The sequence below is a fragment of the Bison bison genome, unplaced genomic scaffold (assembly GCF_000754665.1).
Source record: "Bison bison bison isolate TAMUID 2011002044 unplaced genomic scaffold, Bison_UMD1.0 scf7180017864469, whole genome shotgun sequence".
NCBI classification, from domain to species: domain Eukaryota; kingdom Metazoa; phylum Chordata; class Mammalia; order Artiodactyla; family Bovidae; genus Bison; species Bison bison.
Window position 1 is genome coordinate 1,039,722 of NW_011495030.1, and position 17,308 is coordinate 1,057,029.

Consider the following 17,308-nt stretch of genomic DNA (forward strand, 5'->3'; position numbering starts at 1 on the left):
CCTCTGTCACCCCCTTCTCTTCTTGCCCTCAATATTTCCCAGCATCAGGGTCTTTTCCAATGAGTTGGCTATAGATTTCTTATATGTATTAGTGTTTTCATCTTGTTAAATTATGAAGACAACTTACCCTGGAAATTTGACATAGATCATCTAAAGAATATTATTGACATCCTTACTGTTTACCAACCTCTCTGACACCAGAACTGGCATAATATTATGCATAGTAAGTGCTCAGTAAAGAGTTGTTGATTTGGTATTAAATACATTTAAGTGATTTTGACTCATTCATATTTTATAAGAAACGTGCAAACTTAATGTTTTCAAAAAAATTCTAGAAATATTTTAGCAAAAGCAGCATTATCGAAATAAGCAGATAGTTTCCTGGGTAGCTATTTTAAAAGATTTTAGTCATTTATATATAAATAAATAATTTGTATCATAAATACTACATATATTATTTATTCTTATTATGACTGTTAAGTGAGTCTCATTGTATTGATGCAAAACACAAAAGACCAGGCCTAAGTGTCAACAATAACAGAGATGGAGATAGAAGGCAAAGGTGTGAATTACATCAGAGTTTCCTTGGAAGGTTTTCCATTTTGTAGTAGGTTGGATAGAAATACAGTAAGAAGTTGGAATTAGCATGGAACCATCATGTCCCTCACCCATGATTGACACTGCAAACCTAGCGAGACATTTTCCCACTGAGCCTTGATACAGCTAGGACCATTTTACATTCATGAAGACACAGGTTCTGCTGCTGTAACAATGACTCAAAACAATGGATGCCTCAGTAAGACAGAAGTTTGTTCCTTATACATGTGTTATTCTGAACGTGAGTCCAGACCTGATGTAGTGCCCTCACAGTGTTGAGGACTCAGATATCTTCTCTTTTTTTTTTTTTTTGCTCTGTACATCCCTGTTTTCATGGTCTGTGGGAACACACTATCACACCTAGATTCTGGTCAGAAGGAATCAGGAAAAAGTCGTAACCCTTCCCCTTAAAGGCACAATGAGGAGGTCATATACAGGATTTTGGCTTACATGCTATGTTCACATCTGGCAAAAAGTAGATTCGAAACTATCCTAGGCAAAGAGCTAGAATTCTACCACTATGAAGGAAGAGAATAGATATCGGAGTACAGTCAGTAGTTTTTGCCACACCTTTCCAGCATAGCATTTCATATGGTTATGAAGAATGGGCTGGGGTTGGCACGTGAGGTAAAGCTTACCTGCCATTCATAAGTAAGATACACCTATACGTTTCAGTGTGTTCACTGAGGAGCTTTGTCTATAAATAACATCTGTATCATATGCTTCATCCTGTGCCCTTTCACTCTTCATCTGTGTGTTTCTTAGTGATATATAGTTGAAAAGTTTTGCACTGGCTCAAGGATAGATTGTAATTTCCCCTTGAAATTGGATTGAGATATGGCATCTAAAATTGTATACATTATTTTAAACTGTATTAATTTAATTAACTTTTTGGGTTAACCCAAACAGATCCTCTTAGCCTCAAACTGATTGCACAGGCTGTGCTGGTATAATTTATATACATTCCATAACAGATCTGTAGCCACATATATTTTACACATCATTTCTAACCTTTAAATGCCTAAATATTAAAAATACATAGAACAGATTCTGTTCTGTGTTTCTATGATGTTGTGTTTAATATTTCAAAGATAAAGCCTGGGAAATAATTTCATGTGGCCTACAAAGGATTATACTCTTGGTAACAGGCAGTAGAATGGAGATTGGTCACCCCTCAGATCATTCCTGAGGAGGAAAGGTTGTAACTGAGTCTTGGCCTAGTTGGGGAAAAAAGGATGAAAAATCCTCCTTAGGGAATAAGAGCAACCTATCTTCTCACTCTGTTGAGAAAATGTTTGAGAAGACCTGAAAAGCAGATGCATTTGTGTGGGATTTAAAGCTTTCTTGTTCCAGTTATCCAATTTGACATTCCTACATTTTATAACCCCTAAGTGATAACTAGCAGTTTGGCAAAATATAACTGAAAGGCTCTTGAAACCTTCTGAATGCCTGAAAATATATAATTAAGTTATTTGCTGACCCTGACAGTTATAAAAAATTAATTAGTAGCACTTTGCTTAACAAATGGTAAATGGTCACCTTGTTTTAGAGACTGAAATACATGTGTCATTACTGATCCAACCCTAGGTAGCTTTTGTTTTGATTTTAGCTTTTATTCAGTAAAACTAAAAAGGTAGAACTAAAAATAGCTGGGGTTTCTTTTCTATCTTGTTAAGTGAATAAACCTAGGAGGATCTATTTAATAAAACCATAGGCCAGCACTTTGAAAATAGACCTTACCTTTCCTCTGTAGATACTCTTTGTATTGAATGGTTTCTTGGCCTATTTTTGTACTTTGCCTAGTATCCTTTTCCCTTATCTGTTTCTAATACCAAATTCAGAGCTATTGTGAGTTTTTCATTCAGACAGACTGTTTCTGTAGAAAACAGATTCAATGTTTAGAAACTCCATTAGAAATTAGTATGTTATTCTTGTTCAGTTGCTCAGTCATGTCCGACTCTTTGCAATCCCATGGACTGCAGCACACCAGGCTTCCTTGTCCTTACATTTCCTGGAGCTTGCTCAAACTCATGTCCATTGAGTCAGTGATGCCATCCAACCATCTTATCCTCTGTCATCCCCTTCTCCTCCTGCCTTCAGTCTTTCCCAGCATCAAGGTCTTTTCCAATAAGTCAGTTCTTTGCATCAGGTGGCCAAAATATTGAAGTTTCAGCTTCAGCATCAGTCCTTCCAACGAATATTCAGGGCTGATTTCCTTTAGGATTGACTGATTTGATCTCCTTGCAGTCCAAGGGACTCTCAAGAGTCTTCCCCAACACCACAGTTCAAAAGTATCAATTCTTTGACATTCAGCCTTCTTTATGATCCAACTCTCACATTCATACATGACTACTGGAAAAACCATAGCTTTGACTAGATGGACCTTTGTTGGAAAAGTAATGTCTCTGCTTTTTAATATGCTGTCTAGGTTTGTCATAGTTTTTTTCCCAAGGAGCAAGCATCTTTTAATTTCATGGCTGCAGTCACCATCTGCAGTGATTTTGGAGCCCAAGAAAATAAAGTCATATGTTTCCATTGTTTCCCCATCTGTTTGCCATGAAGCGATCGGACAGGATGCCATGATCTTCGCTTTTTGATTGTTAAGTTTTAAACCAGCTTTTTCACTCTCCTCTTTCACCTTTATCAAGAAAATAGTATAAATAAATTCAAAAAACAAATGGAAAAGCAAAGAAAATATTTACATCCATGACAAAGATATCATTTACATAATAAGCAAAGGGCATCTACAAATCCAAAAGGAAAATCCTGTAAGAAAATGGGCAAAATATATTAACAGGATAATTGGGGGGTGGGGGGCATGGCAGCACAGTGTGGAGTGCTCAACTTCACTCAAAATTAAAGAAATGAAAGCCAAGCCAACAATGAAATGCTTTCTAACCTATCAACATGGACAAAAACCAAAGTTAAAATTATCTAGTGTCAATAAGTATGTGTGGAAATCCGTATGGGAGGGTGGGCAAATATGGGCAACCTTATTTGGAAGATAATTTGGCTACCCTGTTAAATTTTAATGTACATACACTTTTTTACTTCTAGGAATTTATTTTATGCATATTTATTGTCATATTGTTTACAGTAATAAAAATGGAAATAATTCAAATATTCACCAATAAATGACCAATTAAATTCAACACACACCACTAATCTTGCTGGGAAAATCCCATGGACAGAGCCCGTGAAGTTGCAAAGAGTTGGACACAACTGAGTTAAGTGACTGAGCACACATGCAAATTACATGTAGACATACAGTGAAATGCTTTGAAGTTATTATGAAAAATGTAATAGTTCTGTTTGGGCTCATATGGAAATATATCCAATGGTAGTTTTATGTTCTTTTTCTTAAGTGAAAGCCTACTGAACAACAGTATAACTGTGTTTATAACCACATTTACGTTTTCTTAATTATATATAACAGGTTTGATGCTTATATTTGAGAATAGGTGAAATCAGAACCAAAATTATCTTCCCTGTTTAGATTTGGTAAATGACAAAATGCCCTAAATTTATTCCCAGTCCTTAGCCATAATCAGATATCCTAGTGTGATGGGGCTACTGGAAATACCCTACTTTTATATCTCTACTGTGAGCACAATTCTATAGAGCTAAATTGTTCATTTTCCTTTTACTAGGCTCTTGGGTACCCTACAGTCCAGCTCCCCTCTTCCTGGATCCTACTCCCTAGGATGGAGCAGGCTCACACTCAACTCAGTCAAAAGCCGTTTCACTCTGAATATTGTCTGCAATGCTCACACTGGAATAAAAGGCTCCCACTATATTCCTGACTCCACTATGCTCTTAAGATGTTTTATATGGAGACAAATACATGTCAAAAGTTCTTCAGCTTTTCAAAATGTGGCAAGAAGGAAAACTCAAAAAAATCTGTCACCTAAAATAAATAGTGATCACTCCCTGTTAATTTCCCCCTGATACCTCTTCTGTCACTCTACCAGTATTTACTTGTATATCTTAAATATACAACACAGTGGAGAGGTGGCTAGATAAATAAGACATAACTGTGCACTTGAACGGAGAAGGCGATGACAACCCACTCCACTACTCTTGCCTGGACAATTCCATGGATGCAGGAGCCTGGTGGGCTGCAGTCCATGGGGTCACGAACAGACACGACTAAGGGACTTCACTTTCACTTTTCACTTTCATGCATTGGAGAAGGAAATGGCAACCCACTCCAGTGTTCTTGCCTGGAGAATCGCAGGGACGGGGGAGCCTGGTGGGCTGCCATCTATGGAGTCGCACAGAGTTGGACACGACTGAAGCGACTTAGCAGCAGCAGCAGCAGCAGCAGTGCACCTGAAGAACTTAGAGTTTTGTAATTAAGTTAACAATAACTAGCTATCAAGTGCTATTCTAAAAATTTTACCAGAAATAACTGATTTAATCCTTACAACAACCCTGTGAAATAAGTACTATTATTATTCCCATTGGCCAAAAGAAAAACTGAGGCAAAGAGAGGACAAGTAACAGCCCCCAAAGTCGGACTGTTAGTAAGTGGCAGATCCAAGAAGTCTGCCTGCATCCGCGCCTCAACTGTTGTGCTCCATGTCTTCTCAGTATGAAAGGGCTGCATTGAACAGCAGCAGGTGTTAAATGCCCTTGAATGATATGAAGTACAACAGGAATTCAGACCAAAAGCTTCTGGATGGAATGTTTATGGAGGGGGAGTGGTCAAGGAAGATTTTGATAGATGGAATCAGGGTAACAGATTGCGAGCACCATGCAGGTGAAAGCTTTCAGTATTTAGAAAGGTAGTGCATAGCATGTGTCTACTTACATTTATTTTACTTTCATTAAATTGTTTTCCCTATCTTCATAAGCAAAATTTCAGCTGCAAATATAAGGTCTATATGTGAACTAGGCTTAGTTTGTTTTTTAGGAAACAGGATCATCAAAATCATACGGATAAGATATGGATGTTTCATTGTTTCCCTTTTATTGAAGCTTCTTAATAGAATGTTATCAAGATAGAATATCATATAATGTGATAAACAGGACTTATTATGTATGCATAGATTAGATGGGGCAGAAGCAGAGCTATTCATATGTTCATATTCTATATTTCATAACTGTAAATTATCATAGATATTATGTATACATATATATTTCATCTAGTTCATTGCCTTCATTTCTCAGATAGGAAGGCCCACTTGGAAAAGGTCAGTCATGTGTCCTACCTAAATTCATAGTGAATTAACTGGCACAACTTTTACCTGAACTCAGGACTCCAAACTTCAAATCTGCTACTCTTTGCTCAACATTGTTATCCCCTTAGTTTGGGAGATACTTCTCTTATTCTTTTTAACAAAGCACCAGGAGACCTCAAATAAGAAAAGGTTCTCCAGCCACCAGAGGAAGGAATAAAGCAGGGCACTTGGGATATCAACCTTATTTGATGCAAAATCCTTAGCTCTTTATTCTCCCATTTTCCCCCTTGAGACCATTTTCTCCACTGCATCCTGAAGGGTAAACAAGGAAGTATCAGGAGAATTGGAATCACAGTCAACTGACAGCAGATGTTCAGACATTTCCATTTTTAGCCATGCAACAAATCTGGTTGATCTGCACTAAAATGTCATTTAACTTTTGCTCATTAGGGCTTGGTAACTGTGGAGGGAAAAAAAAGAAAGAAATTAAAAATACCAGTGTGCTGTTCAGTCTGCAGGAAGATGCAGCTAAGCCAATTTTGTGCTGGGTTCCTTAAACAAGTGCTTTTGTGTTAAATTTCCAGGAGGATTTGTGTCATCAACTCTTTGAGGTTTTGCTTATAGTATTTAGCAAGTGGTCTAATTGTTGCATACAGTGAGTAGTAGAGCGGCCTTGGGAGGTATGTGCTCCCAAGCTGAATTTCTGTTCTCAGGAATGTGCTAATTAGTAAATTTAGGGGTTTGATTCCTGGATTGGTAAATTCCCCTGGAGAAGGAAGTGGCAACCCACCCCAGTACTCATTCTTGCTTGGAGAATCCCATGAACAGAGGAGCCTGGCAGGCTACAGTTCATGGAATCACAAGAGTCGGACATGACTTAGCACTGTCTTTGGAAAACATACATTAGTTACTCTTAGTTTATTATTTTGCAACCTATTGAGAATCCAGAACAGCCAACCCTTATATTTTGTGCTTCAAGGAATATTGTTATGAAAAAGCTGCTCTGCCAAGTTACAGAAACTGAGGAATTACCAAGTAATGTTCCCTGAAAAGTGGGGTGGGACCCATCTATGCCTCTCACCAACTAGTTACTCCCTGCCCAACCAACAACAACTGGCGCGCTTTCTAGAAACCTAACTTGATCCAAGAAAACTAAGTCTGGAAGATCTCACTTGAGGATCTGGGCCCCTCTGTAAATGCTGTTTTAGGGAAGGAGCAAAGGGGGCAGAGGCAGATTCTCCTGAGGCCTGGATTTGAAATGAGATCCTGCCTGAGGCATCTAGCCTTTAACTAGCTTGTTAATAAGTTACCATTCCAGAGACATGACTCACCACTAAATTTATCTAGAATGGGTAGAATAGCCAAATTGGTAGGAAACCTATTATAATGAAATGTCTTCAACTTCTTTTGAAGATAGATAGATGATAAAGATATATAATCTATATGACAGATAGACATGGAAATAGATGACTCTAATTGATCATTTTCTTGGCTGATAAAAGAAGAAGAAAGGGAAATGTGGGGATCTCTTCAGTAAATAACATTAGGTATGTTGAGTGACACATTGGCATTGGTTTCAGTTCCCCTTTAAAAGAAAATAAGTACATTGGCCTCTAAAAAAACTACTTCTTTTAGGTCAAAAGTAGCTAATTTTGTGAGAATAAGACACATATTTCTAGAAATTAATAAGAAGACTTTTTAAAGGAAGGTGGGAGGAATCCATTTCTTGTTTGGTCTCAGAAGACATATTATTAGTATAATTAGTATAACAACAACAAACATTTCTTGAGGATTTACTGAGTGCTAAGTATTGTTATAGGCACTTAACATGGTTTGACTCATTTAACTCTTTAACTCCTATAGCAGTTACCTATACTGAAACAGAATGATGAAGGATATGTCCAGCAAAGGGGATGTTTATTTTAAGGGCCTGTTCAACTGAAGGAGCAATGAGGCGTGGAATAGCTGGTTCAGAGTGCTGTCTGATGCTGTGCATAGATCTGAATATGCAACCTGAGTTGCCATCACATGTGTACATTTACAAATTGGGCGATCAGTCTGCTTTAATAAAATGTGTATGTGACGGTTGGCTTGTAGAAATTTCAAAGATTTTATTTTTTGACAGGATGCCTGCCGTTTTTCTCTCTTGACTCCCGCTTGTTTTATTCATTTTGGGGTAGTTGCCAATTAGACCCAATTGGTAAGTATAATTAATGGACAACATGAATCTCCTCTTAAACCCCAACCAAGAAAATTAACCATAGAAATAGTAATTTCCTTTACACATTCCTAACACTATCCCTCCCTGTGACTGCTGTTTATCTCTATCTCTTCTAAAACATCCAACCACATCAGAGGTTAACTACTCTCTATTACTTATCATCCCAATAATACCACATAAGATGGAGAAGAGAGAAGTGAGCATTTATTGAAGTCCTAGTATATTCCAGGCACTGTGCTAGCATTTTCATGTATACTGTCTCTCTTAACAGTCACAAAAACCCTTCAAAGTAGGAATTATTATCTACCTTCTTTATAGTTGATGAAATGGCATCTCAGGGTAGTTAAGCCCTTGTTTTATTATCCACTTAGTGGCACAGCCAGGTGCAAACCTAGGCTGATGGGATTCCAAAATTGTTGCTCTTTTTGCCCCATATAAGGAAGCATTATTTCATCTAAAAGGACCTTTCTCTAAAATGTTGTTACCTTGGAGGGTTTAGGGGTCATGATTTCACTCAACAACTGTTTGAACATGAAATCTCTGTCAGGCGTGGGTTGAACATTGATTCAGTTGGGGTTAAGCATTGGCAGAACTTTTGGGTGGAGGGATTGTGGTTAGTGGCAAGATGGTAGGGGAATTCACAGGAACAGGATCAGGAAGAAGTAGGATGGGGTGGTGGCATGGGCGGCAGGGGTGAAGACAAATTGAGGAGTTCCTGGTCGTGTGCCCATGGCTACAGTCTTTCTTCATGTGACTCGTGGACTTCCCTTTGTCATCCTATGCCTGAGAATATATGAAGGAGGCTGGGAAGGCAAAGGGACGTTCAATTGTCATCACCGGCATCTTTTTTGATCATTGCACCATCATCCAATACATTGCGGGTAACCATGACATGAATTTTCCATCACTGAGCTCATAACTATTCCATGAGATAAATAACAAGTAAAAGTTATAGCAGAACTTCATCCGGGGAGCCCTGAAAGTAGGAAGCAGTGAATTTAGATTCTCATAGACTGATAGCCCTGGATTCAAATCAAGTGACCTGAAAAGGATGTTAAACTTCCTCTGAGCAGCTTACATATACATCAGGAACATCTCATTGTCTTCCTTGGATGCTCTAACATGTTCAGCCTCATCATTGAAAATTATTACTACTGGCAGACTCAACCATTCAAGGAGAAGACCATCCAAAATACATGATCAGCTAACTGTGGACTGTAATAACTTGCCATTTTCTTGATGCTGTCAACTGAATGTTGTTTGAAGTTTTCTTTGACTTTTAAAGAATTTTCCCTTCAAAGAATAGGTTGTGTGAAGAAGACAGTTACAGTTTAGATATCTGCCCTCTGTTCATCTTATAAAATGACTTGACGGAAGTTAGCTGTGATGCTGAACTGTTTGCCCTGCTTCTTAATGAGAAGTCATTTTGTCAGTCAAGATAATCACGGAGTTAAAAGAATAATATTGAAGGAATAGAACACATTTTAGTGAAACCTGTTTCTTGGTATTTGCCTGTCTCATTTATCTGACTTATTTTCCAGTTTGAGCTAGGAGCACTGTCTTTTTTAGGAAAGACCTCATTCCACATTGGAACTGTCTATTCTGGGACTGGGACAGTTCCCGTCAACAAATGAGTCTGAACTGGGGAACTGACCACCATTCTAATAAGATCTACTAGGTTCTCTTACATGTAGGAAAGGATGCTGAGATCGCCTTTCAGATTAGAAAGATTTGGGTTGGAAATATTTGACTGACATTTTGGTCTGAGTCAGCAACATTTCCTTTTACTGGCAAAACTAACAGCTTCCTCTGATGATAACATAAACCTCCTTGATGGAACTCAGTCTTTTCCTCCTTTCACGGCTGATTGGAAGACCTTGCATATCTTTTCATCTGTTTTTCCAGCTTTCTTCTCCTTCCTAACGCCTGTGGACCTTATGTCCCACCCATTCCAAGCTACTTGCAATTTCTTTTAAGTGACATACCCTGTTGGATGTGTTTTTGTCCCATTTTGACATTTGTGGAAATTCCAGCCTTTCCCAACTCTACTTACTGGCAAAATTCTACACTCTTAAATCTCAGCTTGAAAATCTTCTTTTCTCTCAAATCCTATCAGAACCCCCCAAACCCGAGACACACACACACACCCCCAAGTGATTGTCTTAGACTCGGCTGTTTACCACATAACCCACGTTCCCACAGCACTCCATAAACCTGTGTTATAGCACAGCCTCTTTGACAGAGTGGTTGTCTGTTTGTGTGTACCCCTTCCCCATCACCTGCAGATTGTGAGCTCCCTGTGAGCAGAGCCTGAGTCATCCTCACCTTTGTCATCATGCAAAGCTAGCACAGTGCCTGGCCCATGTAGGTAGGTGATCAATAAATTATTATAAACATCAATATTTGATTTTCTGGCCTTATTTTTAACTCTCATTTCTAGCCTGTTGTAAAAATATAATAGACATGTTTAGAAACTACAAGCTATATAGAAAGGACACATAATAAAACAGTAATACCTAAACTCAGGGAGGATAAATAAATAGAAATGTGTACAGGCAGAGACCATCATGCATACTTCCAACTAAATTGGGCATAAAAGCATTTATTCTGGAAATTTGACTGTGTTTCTGTTGACTCGTGCTTGTGGTTAAATCATTTCTGTCTTGTGGATTTAGATAGTCTTAGGATATACATATTTGTGATAACCAGTGCCAACATGGCTTCATTATTTCCACTTACATAGAAGCAGAAATAAGTATTGATTTTTCCCCACTTACCTAAAATGATAATTGCCCACGGCTGCTTTTCAGTCTAGATTAGTATCAACCATTCAGTAGAAATGTGTAGTTAACTTTAGAAAGTTAGACAAACATAAAATAGATAGGAAAACTTGTGCTGACTGATTACTTTTCTGCCATAATCAACAATTTTACAGTGGGATATAATTGGAGAAAATAAGGTATCTCACTAGGGGGTCTTTAAAAAAGGCAGGCTGAGATTTTAATTCACTAGTGACGGATCAGGCTAGAGAACTTGTCATAGGACCTTTCAAAGCCCCTTCTCAGGATTTAAAATAATTTACCCACCTTTTCAAAATAGTGTTTGGATCATTTCAAGCCATTTAAACTAGTGGATAGAAGTCTATATTTAATATAGACTTGGAAAATGACTAGAAATAGTACTCCCAAGATGTCAGTTATAAAGCTGTTGTAAGTTTTAACAGAATAAAATAAATCTTTTAACTTAAACTTGTAGCTGAAGATCATTAACCCCTGAAAAATATGAGAAAAATAGAGATGTTATGCCCTCATTTTGGCCAAATAAGCAAGCAGCTTTTTTTGTATTTTTGGCATCCGTCGCTGAGGCACACAAGCACTCTTACCCCTCACTGAACAGGCTGTCCCTGTTCTGCAAGGAGGCCAGATTTCACAAGCCGTGCAGTCCCACATGCCACAACCCTGCAGGCAAACACTCAAGTCCTAAATCCCAGGCAGAGGAATCAACAGATCTTGTTGGCTAATGAGCCTTGGCATCTCTGGGTCCACATGTGTTCTCTGGCCAATTCCTGGTGGAATGAGGCAGGTGCACCTTTGCTAAAACAGTGAGGCGGGGGGGTGGTGAAGATTAAAGAGTCAGCTTTTCTGGCCATCAGACGAATCTGAGCTGAGCCCTTCCTCATTAGCAGCATTTCTTTCACCCAAAAGAACAACACAGGAAGTGAATATTGACTCTCTTGCACATCAGAATTTAATATGAAGTCATGGGGGAGTTTGGGGAGAAGTGGAAAGTTCACTTCACCCTGTATGTCCTTCTATCCTGTTTTCTTGGTATGCGTGGAACAGGGTTTGTTTTGTTCCACTGATTTATTTGTTTCCATTTTCAAGTAATAAGAACTGTTGTTGGGTGTATGAATTATTGTTCATAAAGTTGGGCATGTAAGGAATGTCACATAATAGTTTTCTTTAATTCGAATAAATCCAAGTCCCCTTTCCAGCTAGTTTTGGTAAGTTTAATCTTTATCTATTATGTCTCTCCTACACTCTCTCTCTTTCCCTTCCCTCCACCTCCCTCCTTCCCTCTCCCTCTCCTTCCCTCTCCCTCTCCTCTCTCTCCTCTCTCCTCATACCTCTTGCCTCTACCCTTCTCCCCTCCTGCTTCCTCTCTCTCCCTCCCCCATCTTCTCTCTCCCCCTACATCTCTCCCTCTTTCTTCTCATCTCTCCCCTCCCCACCCCACTCTCCCTTCTCTCTCCCCCTACCCCTCCTCTCTAATGCTTATGGTGTACCAGGAGAGTTGAATAAGAGCCTCCTAACCTCCCTCAGCCAAGGTGACCAGTGGTAACAGTGACTGTCCAAGCCTCTTTGGTCCCAGGTGGAAGGCTCTGGTGCTCCCTGGCTGAGGAAAGCCAGCAGCATCTTTGCTGAAGCTGGCATCCCCATGCCCAGGGCTCTGCCAACCCAGACTCAGCTCCCCAAGGCACACTTCACAGCAGCCTTGTCAGACCAGAAGTCTGTGCCAATCCCGCCCTTATGGAGCTTACATTTGGGTGGAAGGTGACAAAACACAAATAAGTAAAATACATAGTGTATTTCATAGTGAAATGTGCTGGGGAGAGAGAAAGAGAGAGAAAGCAGAAAGGGGAGTACGGCTGCAAATATCAGTAGAATGAGAGGAAGACTCCCCGAAAAGGAGACATCTGAGTAAAGACTCGGCGGAAGTGCGGGAGAAATCCATGTGATGTCTTAGGGGGAACCATTTCCAGCTGGGGAATCAGCAATAAAAAGGCACAGAGGTGGGAACGTGAGCAACACATTTGAGGAGCATCAGGAAGCCTGTGTGGTCATATGGATGAAAGAGGAGGAAGGGAGTTGGAGAGGAGGCCAAAGAGGGAACAAGAGCCAGAGAGGACAGAAAGACCTATGACTTTCACATTCACTCTGTGGCAAATGGAACTTGTAGAGTTTTGAGCAAAGGAATGGTCTTGTATGTTTCAACAGAATTTCTGTACCTGCTGAGTTGAGAGTCATCCAAATCGGCAGCAGGAATGACATCAGAAAAGCCAGTCAAAATGACAATAATCCAGACAAAAGCCAGGGGCGGCTTAGACTAAGGGTGGCAGCAGTTGAGGAGGTGAGAAGTGGTCAAATTTGAGCTGTGATTTGAAGGTAGAGCAGGCAAGATTTACCATAAGAGTGGATATGGGGTATGGCTCCAGGTTTGGGGGGCTGATCAGCTAGAAGAATAGAGTTGCTGTTTCCCAAGTAGAAAAGACTGTGAGGGTGGGGATGGTGGGGATGAGACAATATCAGGAGCTTAACTTGGACATATCAGATCTGAGATGCTTCATAGCATGTGTGGAGACTGAAAGAGAAGCACAGTTATGTGAAACTCAAGTTTGGTGGAGATATTTGGCCTGGATTCATAAAGATGGAAGTTGTCCATGTGTTGATGGTATGGGAAACCATTTAGTGGATGAGATCACCAAGACAGTGTGTGAGGAGAGGACAAGACAGAGAGAATCAAGAACCAAGGTTTAAGACAGTCCTTCTATAAGCAAAGGAGATGAAGGAACTGCTTCTTAAGTGAAAGGGAAACCAGAGATGAATGCTATTTGGAAACCAAGCAAAGAACATATTTCCAAGAGGAAGAAATGACCAACCATGTCAACTTCTATTGACAGGACAAGTAAGAAGAGACCTGGGAACTGATCATCAGGAATGTTGCCAGTCATTCCTGGCAACAAAATATGAATTAACTAATAACTCAATTATTATTGACTTTTCAGCAAAGTACCAAGTAGAGAATATATTAAGTATAGATGAATAATTTCCAGCAGTTCAGTGAAACTCCTGTTGAATTAGAGTGAAGTGCTGAGCCATTGGATTTTAAATAGTTGGTTGTAGGGGCTGAATTGCAAGAAGAGTACCTACTTTCCAGTGTAGGCAGTAGTCTACCAACCATGTGCAGCTGATACAGAGAACGTATGTCAGTGCTTTGCTGACATAGGTCTCCAGCTTGGTTGGTTTCTCATTGATCATAGGCATACTTGGACTTGGCAAACTAACAGATGTTGCCTTATATGAATCATTTTTAACATTAGTTACTCAAAGGTTGGCAAGCTATGGCCTGTAGGCCAAAACGAGCACGTTACTTACCTTGTAAACAGAGCTTTATTGGAACATAGCCAGGTCAGTCCTCCTTCTTTCCTGTACCATCTCAGGCTGCTTTTGTGCTGTAGTGGCAGAGTTGATCACTTGCAACAGAAATCACCTGGCCTGCAAGGCTGAAAACATTTGCTGTCTGGCCTGTTATAGGAAAAGTTTGCAGACTCCTGTTTAGACTTTAATAGACTATTGGAAATATAACAAGGACATTTCAGTACTACTGCAGGGGCTTTCATGTTAATTTACTCCAAGGGGCACATCTTAGATTTCACTTCTTTTCAAAGGCCAGAGTCTCCACTCCCTGCACTGTGAAGACAGTAGTTCTCAAAGTGTGGTCCCTGGACCAGCAACAATAGCATCACCCAGGAATTTGTTAGAAATGTACATCCTCAGGCTTCCCTTGTGGATCAGCTGGTAAAGAAACGCACATCCTCAAGTCCCATTCTAGACCCACTGATCAGAATGTATTTTAGCTGATCCTCGAGGTGATTCTGGAGCATGCTAGGTTTGATAGCCATCCTGCTAGAGAAGGTACTAATGGTAAGAAGAGCCGAGAACTGAAAAATGGGCATTTCCACCCACCCTTTCTTGTGATAATTTTCAGTGCACAAACTAGTTCTTTGCACATTAGAATCAGGGTTTTAAGAGCAGTCCTTTGAGTGTCACACTCTTTTATATATATATAAAACATTAGGATAACCCTAAAGTGCTAACCCTAATAAGTTAGCACTTATTATTGCAGTCAAATGACTCTTCATGGCAACAGTAGTAATAAGCCAAGTGGCTGCTGCTGCTGCTAAGTCGCTTCAGTTGTGTCCGACTGTGCGACCCCAGGGACGGCAGCCCACTAGGCTCCCCCATCCCTGGGATTCTCCAGGCAAGAACACTGGAGTGGGTTGCCATTTCCTTCTCCAAGCCAAGTGGCTACTTCCCACCAACCTGACAGTAGGATAATGAGGTTAACCACCTCCAGTGATTAAGGACCCAGAATACCCCTGCATGCCCCTAGGTTTTGACTATCTGATTTCTCATCACGATACCCCAGTGTGCATAAGAGATTGAATGTAATGAGGCATTTATTTATAAGAGAGAAAAGAAGTGATTTATTTCCAGCACCAACAAGGATATGCTAGAACATGAGAAAAACTTTAAATTGATCATTCCCCCCTAAAGGATTTATGCAGGTGCTGCTGATATTGTTGTTGCTATTTTCCTTTGCTTAATGATCTAATCCTCCCTTGGAGCTCTTGTGTCTAGAGGAAGAAATATCTCTGATAATGAACAGCTGTGCTTTATTTAGATGGCACTAGAAACTGGATCTCAGGAATCAGGGAGGGGCAACTAGTGAGTCGTGGCTTTTGTAAGCCAGGAAGAGGCAAGCAAAGAAACAGTGAATAAACTCAGGCTCCTTTCTAAATATCTGAAATTGGCATCTGTTTTAAAAAATCTGCTAGAACTTCATTTGAAACCTTAGAGAGATCATATGTATAGGTTTGTCCAAAACTAAATAGTTCTGGTTTTCATCCCCCAGAAATGATTAATGATGACCTCTTCATTTACGAGAACGCCCTGGTTTTTGTATGATAAATTACATAGTCACCATAGTGAGAGACAAGCCAAGTAGAATGCAGAGTGCAGGCTCTGAATTTCCTAACAGACCTCTGTTTGAAACCCTGTTCAGACTTGTAATTTGCTCTCAATGCCTCCATTTATTTAACTGTAAAATGTGGATGATAATACCTCTATCATAGAGTTGGTGAGCAAATTGAGTGAGTATGTACAATCTGCCTGGCTGAGTGCCCAGCAACTGGTGGGTGCTCTAGCTCTAGCTGCTACTTCACCTGTGGGGGAAAGAGCCTTCAGTCAGTTGGCTGAGTAGACTTCACTACATATAGTCATTCACTGCAACCCAGAAATTCATAAGCACCTTGTTTGGGCTCCATTTTTTGATAAGCTTTTTAAAATTTGTGGCAGTTGTTGTTTCCTTTTAAGGAACTATAAGGACATTAAGGAAAAATTGTCTTCAGAAAAGGCTTTATTTGCATTTGAAAAATAAGATCATGCTCACAAACTTGAACCAGAGGCTCAAATTTGTTAAATGCTGCTTCAAAATGAATGCCAGAAACAGAAATAACAGCATTGTGATTCATGATGTTGGACCTTGAGGAAGTCCAGTAAATTATAACTCATTCTTGACAGGACAAGATTCAAATTGAGAGTTGAACACTAGAGTCAAGCAGATGGAGATCAAAATATCACTTTTATTAATGATGAAGTAGTTGGAGATAATGACTTAGTGTGAGGGCCAAATGGGTTTGCCTGCTTACTTCAGCCCATAGGCAGCCAACCAGAGAAGAAAATTGGGTCTACAGAAACAACTTTACTAATATCACTGACAGGCACTGGTCCATGGAGGAAAAGGAAAAAAGATGATAAATCCTCCTCACCGAAAGACTTTTCAACCAGGTTGCTGCTGCTGCTGCTAAGTCGCTTCAGTGTCTGACTCTGTGCAACCCCATAGATGGCAGCCCACCGGGCTCCCCCGTCCCTGGGATTTTCCAGGCAAGAGTACTGGAGTGGGGTGCCATTGCCTTCTCCTCAACCAGATTACTCAATTATATATGTGGAGATGAGTAAGAGAAGGACAGAAGGCTAGATGAGTCACCCAAATGGAGCTCCCTCCTCATGGAAACTTGAAACCAGAAGAAAGAAGGTTCCCCATGACACTATCACCATTTTCTCACTGAGAATTTACTAACAGTCAAGTTTTGATCAGACCGAGCATATTATCTTTTGGAAAAGATGCCAGATTGCTTTTCCCAACTGCTGGTCAGAAATTGAATTAAATATCAATATTAAATCCCAAATAATCAGTACCCTTCCATTGTCTCATACATGATAATAGCAGTCAGTTATCTTAATAACTACAATAACTTGGGTGGTAAATGAAGGTCACTCCTGGTCTACAGCAGCATAGCTGCTAATATGTATCCATCACGTCAGAGACAGAATTAGGTTTCCGCTTTAGTCATATAGTTCCCTATTCATCTCAGCCAGAGGAAGTAATAACTATTATGGACATTCTTCCAGCAAGGGGAAGAGTGTAAACCTTGCATCCTTTTACCCAGTGGCCAGGACATGTT

General features: G+C 39.9%; 2 protein-coding genes across 3 annotated transcripts in view; both read left to right on the forward strand.

Annotated features, from left to right (window-relative positions):
* Window positions 1-17,308, forward strand: part of LOC105003463 (transient receptor potential cation channel subfamily M member 3-like) — a 76,425-nt gene that overhangs the window by 46,304 nt on the left and 12,813 nt on the right. Inside the window, exon 5 of one of the 2 annotated variants that reach the window (XM_010860632.1) lies at window positions 7,906-7,980. The exons of the other annotated variant lie outside the window; for it this stretch is intronic. Within the exon in view, the coding sequence (XP_010858934.1) occupies window positions 7,906-7,980 (75 nt within the window). The remainder of the gene's footprint in view (window positions 1-7,905; window positions 7,981-17,308) is intronic. 2 annotated transcript variants of the gene reach the window in all.
* Window positions 7,890-17,308, forward strand: part of LOC105003462 (transient receptor potential cation channel subfamily M member 3) — a 248,658-nt gene continuing 239,239 nt past the window's right edge. Inside the window, exon 1 of the mRNA XM_010860631.1 lies at window positions 7,890-7,980. The gene's annotated coding sequence lies outside the window, so the exon portion shown is untranslated. The remainder of the gene's footprint in view (window positions 7,981-17,308) is intronic.